Source organism: Coturnix japonica, chromosome 7, assembly GCF_001577835.2.
Source record: "Coturnix japonica isolate 7356 chromosome 7, Coturnix japonica 2.1, whole genome shotgun sequence".
Classification (NCBI taxonomy): domain Eukaryota; kingdom Metazoa; phylum Chordata; class Aves; order Galliformes; family Phasianidae; genus Coturnix; species Coturnix japonica.
In genome coordinates, this window is record NC_029522.1 from 11,975,562 (window position 1) to 11,993,441 (window position 17,880).

Consider the following 17,880-nt stretch of genomic DNA (forward strand, 5'->3'; position numbering starts at 1 on the left):
GAGGTTCTGTATTGCAATATGGAACTAACTACACTGCAGTGCACCCACAGTCTAATAATCACTTCTCCAATATACACAGCGTCTCTTGATATCATTCAAAACAAGACTGGCTAGTGAAAGAAAATTCAATACTTCATACACAGGATAAAAGCGTTACCAGTGACATGTTAAGAATGAGAAGACGTTCCATTTAATCAGTGACAGCTGTGGTTTCCATTGGCTAAAACCCAAAAGGGGCACTTGACTATGACCAGCACGCAAAACCCCCTCAGGTTTCTCTCCAGGTTGCCTCAGCTTCAAGAAGCCCCAAGAACAAAAGCTGCAGGACACAGAGTTCATTCAACAAGTCTTTGTTATTCAGAACAAAATGTGCCCTACACATAATTAAATATTTTACACGCATTTATTCCACTGCCCAGATGGTATTTGCTTAGTCGATCTAAGTGCTTTCCAAGGACCTTTGGTAAGTGAGAAAAAAAAATGTTGGAGGAGAAAACTGAGCATCATTAACCAAATAATAACACCAGAATCATGCCAAAAAGTTACGTAACCACCAGTGAAAAATACAATATCTTTGTTTTAAACAAACTATCTCAATAAAGACATACTTGATAAAGAATATCCCTTACCCCTTCATTACTAGATCTCCCTGTTTCCTATATGAAATGCACGTATCTTGAAATTTGTAAGAAGTTGGTCTGTAAGGTGAAGCGGGGGTGAAAAAGCAGAAGAGACACAATAGATAGAAAGAAATAAGATCTTCCAAAAAATCACTAAAAAAGTTATTAATGTAGAACAAATAGAAAATTTCAATAGCTCCCTTTCGTAAGTGCTGGAGGAACTTTACATTCTATTAGTACATTGAACACAGAAGGAAATACAGTCCACCTATTTTTCAGTATACCCAGAATGTCAAAGTTGGGGGAACTTCTTTCTGTCAATTATAATCCTATAATCTCTGAATTATTCCACCTCTACACGTACACATTTTTCTCTACATATTTACTCAAATTAAATATTGCTGCTTCCGTTACTTTAGCAAAGAAAAGAGTACTCATTGACATGTTTATTATAAAACAAGGTGGTAGTCACCTTGCTCATTTACATGTACTGTACACCCCATGAATCAAGCAAACAGGAAGCGCTTCCTAATGCATACACTTCCACTGCACTGTGAATTTGAAATATTCTATGTCTAATCAAACATATTATCTTTAATCTGAGATCACACAGTAATCTAGAGTACATCAAGTATATTAAAAGGCTGTATAAGGAACTTAGGCATTCAGGCTAAACTTAGTCATTACCGAAGGTACCACTTTTATAATTAAGAATATAATAAAATTCATCGTTAGATTTTACCATTCAAACAACATTCAGAAAGGAAGCAATAAATGCAATGTTTGAAAAAGAAAAGACATTTCCAAAGTCATTCCACTGACATGATTATAAATATACACAGGTTATTTCCATTTTTATAGTTAAATGGTGATAATTTAGTTTAACACATCTGAGCACCACTAAAAAGTGTGCTGAGAAATTTACTATTTATGCATTCAGAAAGTCTCTGACATGGAGCTGCTCTGTTGTTCAGATTACTGAAACGTTTAATAACACACTAAATGTTATTAGAGTTTCTTGATAAAAAACGTGACTTCCTAACTTTTAAGCTAGTTGAAACTCAGAATCAGAAAGCTGTTGTAGTCAGTATCAGGTCATTCTCATTATGATAAAACCGTCTGGTTCTACTGCAGTTGAATCATTTGACATTTTTATTTCTGTGCTAAGCCCCAAAACTAGATTTGACTAGTAGCTAGGAAGAAATGATACACCAATCCTAACTAGCCCCTGAAATGAGAAAACAGATCTTAAAATATGTACTGCATTCAAGGCTGGACAAAACTAAGCCACCAGTTCGAAATTTCTGACAAGACCATCAGGCTGCTGCATCCAGAAGAAAGAGGTAATGAATGACAGCCACAAACAAGCACAGCTTCCCTGACATCTAATCACTTACACCACTGTTTCTATGCTGCCGGCATCATTGCAATAAATGTCCTCTGCTTCCCTTAGATGACACCAGGATCAAATTTAGAATTTATTTTCCCACAGTCACAAACAAGCTTTTCACATGCAAATGTCCTGCTCCCATCAAAACCCGCAACTTCCTATTCTTTGAAAGTAGAGCCAAAGTCCTGTTAGTGCCAAACAAACCAACAAACAACCTCAGTATGCTGCATTCATATAAATCCAGGGGACAAGGTTACAACACAAAGGCTGTTCAACACATAAATAATATACTTTAAAATGACTTACTGCTAGAAATTGAACAGCATGATAGCATCCAAATGCATTTGCATCTGAAATAAGTTAATATTAAGTTATATTATTAGTAATTCATAACTGCCTCACAGCATCAAATGTAGCTCTTGTTTGAGAAGCAACGGCAACAACAGAAACCTATTCTCCATGTGTATTTAAAGCTGCCACTGCTTTTTTTGTTCATCAGTGGATCCTTCCTCTTACTCTGTTAGCTCTTCAGCAATAGCACAGCTGAGAAAAGTGGATAATTTTCTATTTCATACAGCAACATACTTATCAGAGTTGCAAATACAAGGCCAATTTCAGCTTTAATTTCAGTACAAGCTCATCATATTTGTTGCCATCAGAGAGTACTCCAACACAGATGTTGAGTGAAGATCCTCAAAAAAAGAGCAAAGCCCTGTAGGCTTACCTCTGTTTCATGCACCTGCTGTCCTACAGCTGTTCACTCACTGAGGAAGCTTTAATTTTCAATGAGTATACAGGTAAGAGCCACTGATTAATTAAATTCAGCTCAAATTTGATTTTACAGCTACTTGATAAAGACACCATTGCAACATTTGCAAAGATCACTTTTCAGAATCAAAGTGGCCTTCAGAATTTGGAATTAACTAGAGTCTGACCACAATCCCACTCCGCTATGCAGAAAGCATTATTTATACCACTGCCTTCTCACTGCCATCAGTGAAGCAGGTTTTTCCTTCCCTCTCTCAAAAAATCTGACAAAAATCAACCATTTCTAAGAAAGGATGTCTATTTCAGATTCCCAAAACCTTATTCAGTACATAAGGCTTTATGTAACGTTTCAGCTATTTCCCGACTTTGCCAGTTTCTCCACTCAACATCAAATTCTGACATCAGTTCAGTACACACCAACGACTGAGGTCAACTAACAGCTTTAATTTTTAATCACTAGCAGAGAGCTGTGGCGGTAGAAGCAGGTTCTGCTTCCAAGTGTCCACTGCCAGACATTACAACCTCACAGCAAGAAAAGCTAAGTAGGACACAGCTACGTCATCCACGGTCATACTTTACAGCCTATGTAATTAGTCAGATGGCAGGACAGCTTGCAATTGCCAGAGTGCAATTGCAGCATGTAAGGGTAGGACATACCCATGATTCAGCCAGCAGATCCCAAAAAAGAGGCAGGTGGAGACGATAACATCAGTTACCACAGCTTGCACCCAGCTGCCATTGAGCTGTGCTGCAGAGTGCCACATGTTTGGGCACTGTAAAAGATGTAAGCAGCCCCAGGAGAGGCTGCTGGAAGCCGCTGCTGCCTGGTCACAACAAATGAGCTCACAACTGCTCACATGGCCAAGCCAGGAACACAGGTCCTCCAGCTGGCTTTCACAGTCCCTACCTACTTTCTCCTCACATTAACATGTCCCATAATGTTTTCAGTATAGAAGTTATCATATTTTAAATTAACCACCTTTGTGCCTGTGGCTAAAAAGTGCCATGAGAGAAATAAAGCAGTGACAGGACTTTGCCATTTTGGAAAGACAGGGCTTAAACTGACCATGGGCCAGAATCTGTGCGAGTGCTCTTCCATTTCCCATTAATAATCATGCTTGGATTACACAACTGATCATTGTGGAAAGGCTTAACTCTAAACTTGAAAATAATTTGAAATTACAACAACATACAACATTCCTCTCTAAGGCAGCAGAGGCACTAGTGGCACCCTAGGATGTATGCTTGGACTACCAGAGCCTCAGAAAGCTGCAGATGAATGCAAACAAGAGGCTTCCCTACATGTACCCACAAGAAGTTTCCCAATCCCCTGTCTTTAAAATGATGGAAAGCCTCTACTGCTTACTGCAGAACTGTCTAAAGGCTGAAGTCCCCATCTCCTCCAATGCTACACTGTCATGTGTGCCAGAATCTTATGACTGAAAATGCACACCTGCACTTCATTGCATGACCAGACCACAAATACACTGTTGCTGAACAGAAAAATCACAGCAATGCACACAACTGGCAGGCCTTTTCCCTTGCCTCCACTAGAAGGGTTTACCTTCTGCAAGGGTTTACCTGCTGCAAAAGCAGCACGCAAGCCAAACAACTTGTCCACAGTGCTCACTGCCACCTGCTTAGAGCCAGCCTCTGTTGCACTCCTGCTCTGCTGCAGGTGGCAGTGACACCCAGTGACAACCAGCCATCAAGGAGCCAAGCATCACATCTGGCTAAACTAACTGCCAGCCTCAACAAAAAGAAGTGGCGCAAAGTCAGTAAAAGTTCACTCTAAAAAGTGCCAAACAAAAGCAGCTCCTTCCTATTCAACAGATTCATTCCCTGCATGCCCCCAGAGCTGTATCTGCTCACTTTTCTGGCTGAGAATGTTTTTACAACCTTTTGCTCCTGTTACCATAGCACTGGGAAAAACATAATACTGGCAGATTGAGAATGGGATTCAAGTCCCTTTTGCAGAGGGGTCAAGCTCTGCATCTGTTCTACAGCCCTTGAACAGGCAACTGATAAACTAAGTCATCTCTGCAAGAGAAGAGCCCCAGCTTAACACTCAGGGGTAGATTCCTAGAAATAAGCATTTATCAAAATTCCTTCCATTTTATTTGTTTTTCTAAGAGTTACCAACACACACACACCCAAAAAAAAGGAAAGAAAGCCAGCACAGAAAATCACAGGAGAGTTTCCATTTTAACCAGATTCAAATTTTGCTCTGCTTCTACAATTTCAGAATTTCAGAAAATAAGCAGGAATCAAACAAACCAACCCTCATTTTGGCAGGCACAACTAGCTACTATTCTCTTTTTTTCCCCCTGAATTTAACCAACAGCTTTGCTCCACGTGCTCCATAATTAGAAGTAACCCTTCTGTCAGAACAGCAAGCAGAGACACTATATTCAACCTGCAGCGTAAAACCTCACACCACAGCATCACATTTTCTGTAATTATTTCCACTGAGATCTGTATTTTACACAGATTTTCCTAAGCATGACCTACTTTCACACTAATTACAGCGCTTCTTGCCCAGAGATTGGTTTATGCCAGCAGTAACTCCATTTTTCAGTGCTTTGTACGGACCTTTTACATGCATCAAAGAATGAGCATTTTAAACTCCCATATTAATTATAGCGTACCTGTACTGCATTCATCTCCTCACAATTTAAGCTCCATCTGCAAATTAGACACCATTACTTCTTTTAGAAACTAACAAGTGTCACACTGCAGTACAAACAAAAAACCAAGACACTTGATAAACAAATGCAACTGGGCAACTATCCTCTACATACAGTAATTTTTACATTTCTCAGACTGGAAAACACAAAGATTCTCCTGCAGGTCATGGAGTCACTTCAGATTTTCACCCTAGCAACATAAAGAATTTTTTCTCTGCTAAAGAAAAGCCAGATCTTGAGAGATGTAAATCCAGCAGCAGCAGGGGCTTCTTGCTCAGCTACAAAGGACCATGGTTCAGAACATCAACTCGGATGAGCCTGAAGGGATTACACTTTTCTGAAAGCTCATTCACAATAATACCAAGGATTTCAGACAATGAATTTTTAAAAAGACTGCTGCCAATTTACTAGTAGTTATTCAGTGTTTATGACATTCAGTAATGCCTTATCCCTACACACCTATTTTTCTATGTTTGAGCGCACAAAACAATTCAAACCCCTTTGAAGATAAAATGCATTAGCCAAATTTACTTTTACCAAAATCTCACAATTCCTATAAAAGAAAATAAAAACCAGGTCAATACATGATCTCTCTTCCATCAAAAGGATTTCACTGATCCCTTTGGAAGAAAAAAGGACAGACTTAGACAAAGGAAACAACAACTGACTTCATGCTAGTGCTTTTCATAAGGAGATGCTTTGGAACTGAGTGCTTTTATTGGCACAGGTTTGCTACTCTGTCATTTACAGAAGAAAACCTATCTAGAGCAGATCTCCAAAAGCTGTTATTTGTATTTGTGATAATAATTGATAGCAATTGTATGTTGTATGATGCACAAGACAGAGCCAAAGTACAAATTAAACTCTCTTTTTAAAGAAAAATGTAACACAACAAAAAAAGTGCTCAAGGAAACCACAGCACTGAAATTAACTGACAGTCAAAATAGCAAAAACAGACACTTTAGTGGAAGCCCTATGAATCCTACATAGCTGGTCTTTCTCATGGACCCAAAGCACGTGGATTATGTTGCAAATACCAAGAGCACAGGAGGCTGAAAAAAATTAACATGCACGGAGTTGAAAAAGCACAATTTCAACAACACAAGATACAACTTCCAGGAGAATATTCTCTCAGCGGGACCTTGTAGAGAGAGCAGCCACAGAACACAGTTCTATCAACATACCTTACAAAGACTCAAGCAATTGAGCAATCTAGGATCAGCACAAGGCTCTGAACTTCTATCATGTCTGTCACAAAAGAAGCTGGTTATCACCAAACCTCTCCAAATGCAGCATAAGGCACCTGCACTGCCCAAAGATGAGCAGCTGACCACCATCTCTCTGCAAACCAACTAAGCACGTTCTTGATCACACCTCCACTAAAGAATCTTTGTTTGAAACCACAAATGCTATTGCAGGGACCATGTTTACTTTATTTCCTCTAAACATTTCTTTTTCTTTTCTTTGTTTACCAAACAGACAGACTTTTACAAGGCCTTTTAGACTTGTTCAGATAGTGATTTCTATATGTACCAGTGCTGTTCTGCCCAAGTCCTTTACAAATATCCCCTAGTCACTCTTGTATCAATAAAGATACATTTTTCAAAGCTATGGAGCACCTCTTTTTTTTTTTTTCCTCCTCCAATCAATATTTATACAGCAGAAAGAATTCATATTGGACAGATGAGACACCATCTGTCACACGCATCTCAGCAGAAGCTAAAAATGTACAGCTATTTTTCCCCCACGACAGCCACATCCTTAGTCCAATAAAAGTTCAGCTCAGAATTTCCATTATTATCTTCACTTAACAAAGTTCCTACTGATGAATTCCTCCAGATACGATATTCCCAAAAGACCAATACTTTTACATACAGTTTTCAAAGAAGAGTCAAATACAGGTTATGGTTACCTCCAATAAAGGAAAACAACTCCTTCCTGCTATATGCTCTAAATCAGGTCACAAATGCCCCAATAAAAGAACAGCACTGATCCTACAGATAAGAACTATTATCTTTTTGCACATACAGGCCAAATTTCATCATACTCCATCGCAGTAGCATTATCAGCTATTTTTATGCATTCAGGAAACTCTCACAACAGTGAGATCTCAGCCATAAAGCACATTGTTAAATACATTGCTTGAACAGTACCCCAGCACACCTGCAACTTACAAGCATATGTGCCTGCTTTTCCCCCATGCAGCTTAAAGTCCAAGGAGTGGTGCCTCTGACTCGTGAACTAGGCAAATAAACTAGGTATGGTAAACTAGTGTGAGGACTGCATTCAGAAGTGCTACCAACTTGGATTTAGATATTTGTATTAAATCCATGCAAATGGTTCAATATCTCTGGTAGAGCTAAGGAAACAATGGTCAACAAAAGGAAGGGGGCAAACAGCAAAAACTGGAGTGCTCTGACACCTATGGAGATGTAAAGAAACAACCTGTCCAAAATCTAACACAAAAGCACAATAACACAAAGCTGCCAAAATCTTTTTCCTGCAGGACTGCTATCTCTGTGCTTGAATGAATCTGGGCTTAAGGAAAACACACTGTCTTCACCCTCAGCACCTTTTATTCTGTGACTCACAGCGCTGCAAAGGCAGCCCAGTAGAAACCTCTGCAGAATGAGCTACCACTTCTGAGACAGCAAAGCAGATGCCAAAAGTGAAGGACCACGCAGCAGCCATGAGCACAGCCCAGCTGCAGCCAGCAGTGTGCCAAAGCCAACCCACAAAGTAAGAAGCCACACTCAAATATCAAGCCATAGGAGTCCACTGCATCACTGCTAGCTTGTTCATCACTGATACTGGTTTTTGAGCAATGCCTTGGTGGAGAAGATAAAAAATCATGAGGCTCTTTTCACTGTATTTTAATGTAGTTACTAGTTAACATCATATTGCAGCACTACATGGTACCCCATAATCTTTCATTTCTGTAACTTCAAACAGAAAGTGACACTGCCAATTAGCAAAAGCACACAAGATTTCTCTCAGCAATTTTGCTACAGTTAGGAAGAATCCCAAGCTTTGATTTTATGTTCACCATAGTTCTGACATAATTAAAGTCTCAAACTTGCTTACTCATCCAATTCCAACAGTACTGTTTGGGTAGTTCTGAGCTTTCACTTAGTACAAAAACAGAAACAGCAGGGAGATGCAACAACACAAGAGATAACATTTCAAAAGCCGAATTACTTCCTTATTTCACAAAAGGTTCTCTTGCTTCACATTCTGTCATTCTCTGGTTGTTAATTCACTTGTATTCAAGTTATCCAAATAGCTTGTTACAACAGTATAATCACCGAGTTCTACTACCATCAGAAAAACAGAGCTTGTCTCTACATCCTGCTGAATTGAAGAGCTGCACAAATGACCTTTTAATTTGACAAGATATGTTTAAATAAAATCATCTCCACACCTACCTAGTTGTACCAATAAATGAAACTATCCTTGAAAGAAGAATTTCATAAATGACAGAGAGACTCAGATAGAAAGAGGCACAGGAGAAGAAATTTCCAAGCTGCTTTTAGTCAGGCAGTCTCTCATTCACGTTGCAGAATGCCCAGCCAACTGCATAAGGTCTAATGCTTCAACTCCCTGACACTGACAATTGATTTTCTGTAACACTCACTGTTTTCCAACCATCCCACTCAACAGCTTGCCCCTAAAACACAGGAAATATCATGATTTTTCCCCCCACATTCCCTAGAGGAAACATATAAAAACAATCCTTAAAGGACTGCATGCAAACACAGCCTCAATTCCATATGAAATCCAGTCCAAAAAGCTAATGGGAAAAAAACAACAACAATAACAACAAAACTCTCTTCCACTTTGTTTGTCAACAAATGCAGCACTCACCCGGATTAGCAGAGTATGAGATCTAGATACAAAAGAGCTGTACTGCTTTAAGCTGAAAGAATTGGATTTGGGAGAAAAAAATAAAATAAAATAAAATAAAATAAAAATTTAAAAAAAAAAGCAGACTGCTCAAGTGATGGCTGCACATGTTGTGATCTGGTGTGAGGAGGCACGGAAGGAATGGAATGGCATCACAGAAGACTCTAAGCGTTTATCAGAAATAAAAACTAACTCCTCACATTTCAGTCTCCACAGCTTAATACCCTCCATGTATCTTTCCTTTCCACCTCCAAAAGAACTTACATGACAAGTGTAATTTACAGAATTTTAGCCGATTGAGTTTCATTGAACACAGCATTTATCATGGGGCAGTGCCAAGAAAGCCCAAAGCTGATGTCAAATCCACTCAAGAAATGCCACAGCAAGACAAAGTACCATTTCAAAATATGCCACAGATGGGCTTCACAAGGTTCACACAAACACACCTCTCAAACCCTCTCTAAAATGTTTTACTAAAATCAATGTAAATAATATCTATAAAAGATATGCAATACTATGCAATGTAACAGATGCACAGATAACTTTCTACCTTCTGTTACCCAGATTTGTCTGTTTACAGATGCTCATCAGATACAAAGAGTTTACAGTGGACACTTCATATAATGGGCATAAAGCTCCATTGTGGACAAAAGTCAGAACAAACACAAAATAAAAACATACAAAAACAAAAGATAAAACTGCTTTTATTCTCATCTATTAGTTACTCTTCAAAATGTCTAACCATTTTTTTAGAATCCCATTAAACACCAAACCTCAGCCATAGCAGTAGTTCCACGGGTTACACTGAGCAGCACTACCTATCAAACCAGACCACATGCCTGGACTTTACTCAAGAAAGGTGGAAAACCAGTGTATGTTATTCATACTATTCACATGCTTATTTGCATATTATTATAATTGGAGCCTTAGTTTATTATATGTCAAAAATAACTGCCCTGTTTTCCAGGTGCTACTCAAACAGATATTTTCCAACACCTCTGATGTCTGTCACCCACCTGAACCTCCTTTTTTCCTACTCCCAGTGTGGGGGATAAGAAGTTGGTTTTTGTTTAAACCACTTCTCCTTTTACAACTACCAACAATGACTGTACAATTTCCGTAATGGCACAGTATCTTCAGTAAAACATCATATAACAGGTTTTTTGGGGGTAAGTACTTTGCACTTGTGCCCTCTCTCAGTCCATCCTCCAGACAGATACATGTACATGAACTGATTGAAGAGAGCTATTCAGTCAGGGATATCTAACAACCGTGCCTTTCGCACAAGATGCAGCAGGCCCATGGCTTTTCTGCTTAGGCAAAGGACAAACCTTTGCAACCTGCAGCGCTTACGTGTGCCTCTCTCTCCATGTCTCATACTAACGTACAAACTTACCACCTAGTTAAAAAACTCAGCACAAATGGCAAAGCTGGCGATACCCACTATCTCTCAGACTTGCAGCATTGAAAGGACACACTCCAAAGTCATTTTGAGGATTGACGCTGTACATTCAGTAAACACACAATATATACAAGTTCTTCCATCAAATCAAAACAAACCAGTGTGCCTTGAATTCATAGCAGGCTGCTGACTAGTAAATGGCTCTGCATACTCTGTTTGGAAAGAGACTAAAATTTTCTCTTTGGAAACAGACTTGAGAATACAAATCCAGTATCTCAAGAAGACTGAGATTGCTCTATTACACAGCTGGTACAGAAGGACAAGCCCTCATTCTGCTTTCAGAAGTCCCACATTACCTAAAGGCTACCTGTCAGATCCTTTCACATTTAAGAGGTTCAGCCCCAACTACTCAGTTTTCACTAGGATGGTAAAACAGGCAGCCTATTCAAACCCAACACTTCAAAACTGGACAAGCCTTGGACAGGCCTTCATAAACCTCTTAGTATTGCTGCCCCCTGCACAGAGCCACCACCAGCTGGCAGCCCACTGAACCATGAGAGAACTGCTATGTGCCCTCCACTGCTGGACAGACCAGGGCAGTCGGCCTCAAACCCTCAATCCCATCAGGAAACTTGGAATCCAGCAATAACATACAAGTAAATACATTTTCCAAACTTGCCTCTCTTAAGTCATTCTGAAGCAAAATTTACTTAATTCTAGGTAGATCGGACTGAAAGATTTCTTCAACTTGAAAATGCAAATTGAAACCATTTTCTTCTTCACTGAATACGGTGAATCTGTTTATACTAATATCAAAACAGAATATCTCACAGACATTTTTGCAAGGTTTATCCTAATACTTCATCAGAAAGACTGATGAAAACAACAGAAAATAGTATCTAAAGTATCAGTAATATAATATGTAATGAATCATAAGTAAGTTGCCTAACAATTTTCTTCCAAAAACACAATAAAAACAAATAAATAAATAAAAATCAGCTTGCTTATTGCTTTTTTCCAACATAACTCATAATACAACAGATGGTATTCAGATACAAAAGAACAGTAACTCACAATACAGGAAATAGTACTTCTGATGCTTCTGTATTTATGTAAATATCACTTGGAAAATTGAAAGGAACAAACTCAAAGCATTTTGATATCATGGTGTGCAGGCTGAAATTAGCATCTTCAAACAACACCATCTCAGGCTTCCCTAAAATCTGTTGGAATAGCAATTTAATAGCCATGGTTTGATCTTCTAAATGTGCAGTTTAAAACACCTGCTATGATCTACCGCATAAATCAACTTTAGGAAACCATCAGCCAGCTCCAATAGAGACAGAAAGCCCAAGAATTATTCCCAAGAATTCCCCCAGAGTTCACAAAAATTCAAGCAATAAATTCATAACTAAGCTACAGAGAATCTTAATAACAACATTCACAACTACCTATAACACTTACTAACTTTCAGGCAAAAACATACGCTATATTTATGAGTTCTGCACAAAACCAGCTTTGATTATGTGTATAACCAAGACACACAGGCTAACAAAAACCCAAATCTAATAACTTCTACTCTTCACCCCGTAATTCACCAGGGGTGTGACTGGCCCAGGGAGCACAGGCAGAATGTTTGCACCTGTGCTCCCCAGCCGACCAGAAGGGGTGGGCACAGGTGGAGCTCCCTGGGCTCATACAAGAGGCAGCTACTGAAGGGAGAGCATCTCTTGGACATGGGCTGCTGCTGAATGCAATTATTTCTGCAATGAAATAATCTGCTGAAGGTAACTGGGTGAGATTTCACTTGTTCAAGTAGAGGCTGGAGGTCTTGTTGTGCGTTACCATAGTGGTACACCACTTCCTGCCTTAAAAACTACAGCGCTAAGCCACAAAGATTAATGGTTGCAAATGCCAATCCAACACAAGAAATAGAAAACAAGTGTCAGCAAACTTATTAACAGCAAGATGCAGGACACCGTTACTCTGAATTCTAACTTTTATTCAATCTTATTAAATGGTTTTCAGTAACTATAATCAGAAAATAAGTCATGGGAGAGAACTACAACAATGTAACTTGTAACTACTGGCACTACAAGACTTACTTTCTAATAGCAACTTGTGTATTCATAAGTTTTACTTTGTCTATGTGCAGTGTTACTGTTATAACTCCTGCTACCACTGATAAAATGGCTCAAGTTGTTACCACAACCACTCAATAAAAAATCAATTCCACTCTCTCTGAGCCCCTGTTTCAACTTGTGACGCTATTAAATGAATAAAATTTGCTTTCCTGGCAAAACACAGCGCAGTTAAAGAAGATGAAAGTAGAGAGAAAAATCCTTCACCAACAGTACCAGCTACTCGGACTCTCAGAAGAAAACTCAGAGGATTGATCCCATGCTTTGATTACCCCACAAAACTCGCCAACCTACCAGCAAGTGCTCCATTCGCCTTTAGCAGAGGGAGGTGCTGTAGAAGTTTCTGCAACTCAGGAAGGTACAGTATGTGCCTAACCACTGCCTCATTATTTCATTTAAGAGAATTCAAATCTGAGACACCAACAGCGCTCCTCTGTTATATTTTTAATACTTTCAGCATAGTTACATTTTGTTAAGGTGATATGCATCTCAAGAGAGCAAAAATAATTCTGGAATTTAAATAAGTATATAAGAAATTGACAGTTCGCAGAAGCAGAAGTTTCCTGTTGTAGGACTCAAGCTGTCATAATTACAGAAATTGCAATTTCTATGCCAATGGATGTTCCACTCTCTTCTTCACCTCATTGGAAGATGCTGTCAGAAGTACAATGACTTGGTTTGGCTTAACAGGACAAAGTAAAATTAACAGGCATGCGGAAAGCAACTAAGAAACTGATCAACCCATGGGCTATAATAAAATTACTGAGAAACAGGTAATTCTCACCATTATGTTTATTTAAAAAAAGCTATTGCAGGGTCTGAAAGCAGGTACTTCTAGTACCTAGAAGGATGGAATACTTTCAGAAAAGGAAAAAATATATATATTCTTCCCTGCCTTTCCCTTAGAAATATGGGAAGCTTATTTCTATGTATGAGACTCAATACCCATAGCAACCTGAAGGCTGCAAAGTGATGGAAATGGGAAGTTCGCTCTTCCTCTCCACACAACAAAGCATAATAGTCTAGAAAGACTAAGAAATCCAGATCCTGCTTGAAGAATCTGGCAAACACAGCACACTCACCTTCTGGAGGCTGGACAGGGCACAGGGCCGTGGCTTTTCACCCAGCTCTGCATGCTGCATTGCTCTCTGGCCTTGCCCCCACCCTGAGTCTGGTCCTGCTAGATATCCAGTGGCTGAAAATGTCTATCTAGGAATTCTTTCTGACTCTTTCAAAACAGTGAGTTCAGACACAAGCATTCAATTACTCTTGAAAGTTCTATATGCAATGCATTAAGTAAAAAAATGATTTCGTTTTTAAAAGTTCCAATTGTTTGGAAGCAAGTTAGAGATGAGCCCCAGACAGACTTGTTCAGAACAAGCTTAAAGAAAGTGAAAAGGCCAATGCAGCGCTGGAACTTACAGTGGTGTACCAGTAATAAAACAAGCAAGTCACACCAGTGCTCAAAAGGGTGTTCGTCATTTATATCATCATAACCAGAAACTTTCTTTATCACATTCCTGATCAAAAATAATGCTGGAATATGAAAATCTAGTAAATACAGCGCACTGTCCAATTAAGTAACTCTTGCTTTTCATGGAGATCAATGCAGACCTAAATATGTTTTTATACAGTAACAAGTAAATGAAGCAATCAGATTTTATAGAACTACTTTGTTGCAGTTTAGACTGAGAACTTGGTATCAGAATGCAGCACTAGTACACAAAGGCCTGCAGAAACAGTATACAATTTAACTTCTGATTAACATTGTATCAAATCCCACAAAAATCTCCTCCTAAATAACAGCCTGTATTAGCCCCCTCTTCGGGAAGTACAACAGAGAAGTAACTATGTTTTCTACGGTACTGAGAAGAGCTACCTGGAAAGCAAAGTTATTTGATATTGGCAGTAACAGAAGCTGATCAAACTGTCTTACTTGTGCACTTACACTTAAAACTTTCCAAAAATACATACTAATATTCTTATATAAAGTGAAATAATCACAGAGAAGGAGCTGAACTGTCGTACTATGCAGGTGAAAATCGTTCTTTACATGTTTCTTCTTGCAATATCCAAGCAGTAGCTTTTCATCTTTCATTGCTGCAGTTCTATTTTACTACATATTTCCAATATTTCCCAGTGACTTGTCACAAAATTTTAAGCTGATGTGCTCTGATATGCTGCTATAATACAGACTTCAGAGAACCTTAACAATTCATTTAACATTCTCTGTTGCTGAAGTAACTGAGCTCTGCAAGTATCAAGAACAATTTGTATAATGAACCACCAACATTCAAGGAATGCTTTTCACTTCATAAGTAGAATCCAAATGAGTTGCAAACACCACAGCTCTCTGACTCTGACCTGTCAGTCCCAACATGTAAGAGATTACTGTTCCATTATTCTCCAGCTGCTATGTAACTGTCAATGGAGGCAGAGATAGAACACATTCATCTTATAGCACTGAACTTCAAATTCTTTAAAAAACTGACCAACGCCTCTGCTTTTTGCAACAATTTATGTACCTGACAATAAAATAACCTCTCAGCACCAATTGAGCTTGTCTACTGACAAATACATGCCAGTGTCATTCCTGCAAGCACTGATTGCTGTGCTGCCTATCATTCAGTAGATCAAACTCAGATCTCAGTCATACACTGAGTCCCTGTCAGGAGACCTCAAGAATATCCATGATAAACCCTTCTGTCAGCAACGGAACATTAAAAGATTACAGTAGAACTAGTCGATCTTCTGGAAGATTTTCTGACTTTCTGGAAGATGATTCTCACACGCATTCCCAACGTGCACATCTCCACCAAATCCAAGCTTGCATAAAATATGTAATTTAGACTGAATTGGGTATATTGATTTTTGGAATTACTATTATTGGAAACAAAATCCCCAGTGATGTTAGTTGTATCCATTTCCCTTCCTTGCAGAAGGAAGACAAACAAAATAGCTTTGGGTATTTATCCCAATGAAGAGTTTATGCAGTTCTGGCACGGAGAACGTAGGGTGAGTTCTCCATCAGATTTGTTACAAGGACACTCACGTCACTCAATCCAGCATCTCCTCAAGTTGGACTCCTCTGCAACGTCACCTTGCAGTCTCTCTGCCAACCCCAATAGCCTAAGCCTACCATCATCACCTAGCTATGGTCCTCCGCTCCCCACTTGTTTCACATCTTTATTTTTCCAGTCAGTGATCCCATACTGCACCTCACAGTCAGCACCACAACACAATTTCTGCCTTCTGTTCTCACCTCCCTCTTACATCCCTGTGTTGCCGCGATGCTTGGACAAATTGCCAACAACTGCGGTGTGCTGCACAGCGGCCAGAACCCGGTGGGCTGACCAACCCAGCCTCACTCCCTGCTTTCCCTCACCAGCTGGCTGCCCTCGGCTCAGGCTGCCTTTATATGCCAGCTATGGGAAGACCCCCCTCTTTCCATTCTCTGCATGAAATATCACAGAATCTTGCTCTGCAATTTTTACTGAAACAATAAAAGTGGAGCTGTTCAATACAGATTTTATAATCCTTGGTTTACAAGAAGAGAACAGTAAAAGGTCGTGGGGAGAGCAAAACAACAAGCTAAATGCACCTCTTCCTATCCGGTTCTGCCATTCACAGCTCCTCTTCCAGAAAAAGCCCCATTTCCTTCTTTTTAAAACAGCACAAACATTAATGTCAGTTTATGACTACAACAAAATACTTCAGCGCGTTTCTCTTAAAGAACATAAGTCACGCTAATTCAGCGTATGAAACCTTATTAATCGCATCGCTGTTCGGTAAATGACCCCAGATCCGCAGACATTTCCCACTAGAGGTCGGCTGGTCGCTCAGCATCCCACACAGCGCACCCCCAATGCTTCCCCCTCGTGTCGCCCACCCGGGCACGGCCCGCTCCCCCTGCCATCACACAAGCGCTCTCGGGGACGGAAGGCACAAGCTCCGGGAGCCCTCTCACTGCACTCAGCACCGACACCACGGCGGAACGACCCGCGGCCGTTACTGATGCTGCCGTCCTGTTTTTGTTCCGCCTCACCGAGGAGCACGATGCGGCCCGGGCCCGGCGCAACGCGGAGCGGGGGAGGAAGCGCCGCTGCCGCCGCTCAGCACCGCGCCACGCGGACGGCGACCGCCAGGGCCGACCGCTATGCTCGGCCGTCGGGCCCCGCCCCGCCGCACCTGGATGTAGTTGGTCTCGCAGTACTCGGCCACCCGCTCCAGGTTCGTGTAGCTGTCGAACAGGGCCCGGCGCCCCCCGGGGATCTCCTCCTCCAGCAGCATCTGCAGCTCCGCCATCTTCACATCCTCTCACCCCACGACCGTCCGCTCGTCTGCCCGTCCTCCCTCCTGCACCTCCCTCCCGTCCTCCCTCCGCTCCGCTCCCTCTCTCCGCTCCCCGCCGCCAGGCCCGGCCTCGCGCCGCGGGCAGGAGCGCGCCGGACCCCCACCGCACCGGGGGCGGGGCGCGGCCGGCGGCTCCTCCTGCGCATGTCCCAGCAGCCCTAATCATGGCCCCGTGCGCCCACTGCCGGCACGGAGGAGCTGGGACGGGGCTGCGGGACATGAATGGAGCCGGAGCTGGAGCAGGAGCCGGAGCGACCCCCTGACCCTGCAGTGGCCCCTTCCAGTGACTTGGAGCATATGAGAAAAGGCCTCGTCTTTACTATGTGTGTGCGCAGCTGACCAGCTGGACTAACCTGCCTGCATCATTAGCTGCTTGTTATCACAGCATGTTTATGTTTTAATAGGGGACTCTTTCATGGATTTAAATTTAAAGATGAAGAGCCCTCCTGGCAGAGTGATGGTTATCCTATAATTCTCTGTACGCGTGCTGAAAATGATTAGAAGCAGTGTTTAAATTAGACCAAGTGAATCCAACTACCACTTTCCTACATTTACATAATCGACTCCCCATCTGCCAAGCGATGTGCTAAACTAATTTTAAGTCCTTATGCTCTCT

At 40.9% G+C, this 17,880-nt stretch overlaps 1 protein-coding gene across 18 annotated transcripts in view; it reads right to left on the reverse strand.

Moving 5' to 3' along the window:
- The window catches only part of ABI2 (abl interactor 2), a 50,220-nt gene extending 32,840 nt beyond the window's left edge, over positions 1 to 17,380 (reverse strand). For 13 of the 18 annotated variants that reach the window (XM_015868320.2, XM_015868317.2, XM_032446012.1 and 10 more), the window contains exon 1: positions 17,100 to 17,216. In XM_015868320.2, the coding sequence (XP_015723806.1) occupies positions 17,100 to 17,216 (117 nt within the window). Of the gene's footprint in view, positions 1 to 17,099 lie in introns of all 18 variants that reach the window. The other 5 variants (XM_032446013.1, XM_015868318.2, XM_032446014.1 and 2 more) reach the window with 5 other exon arrangements.
- Positions 17,381 to 17,880: the final 500 nt, after the last annotated feature.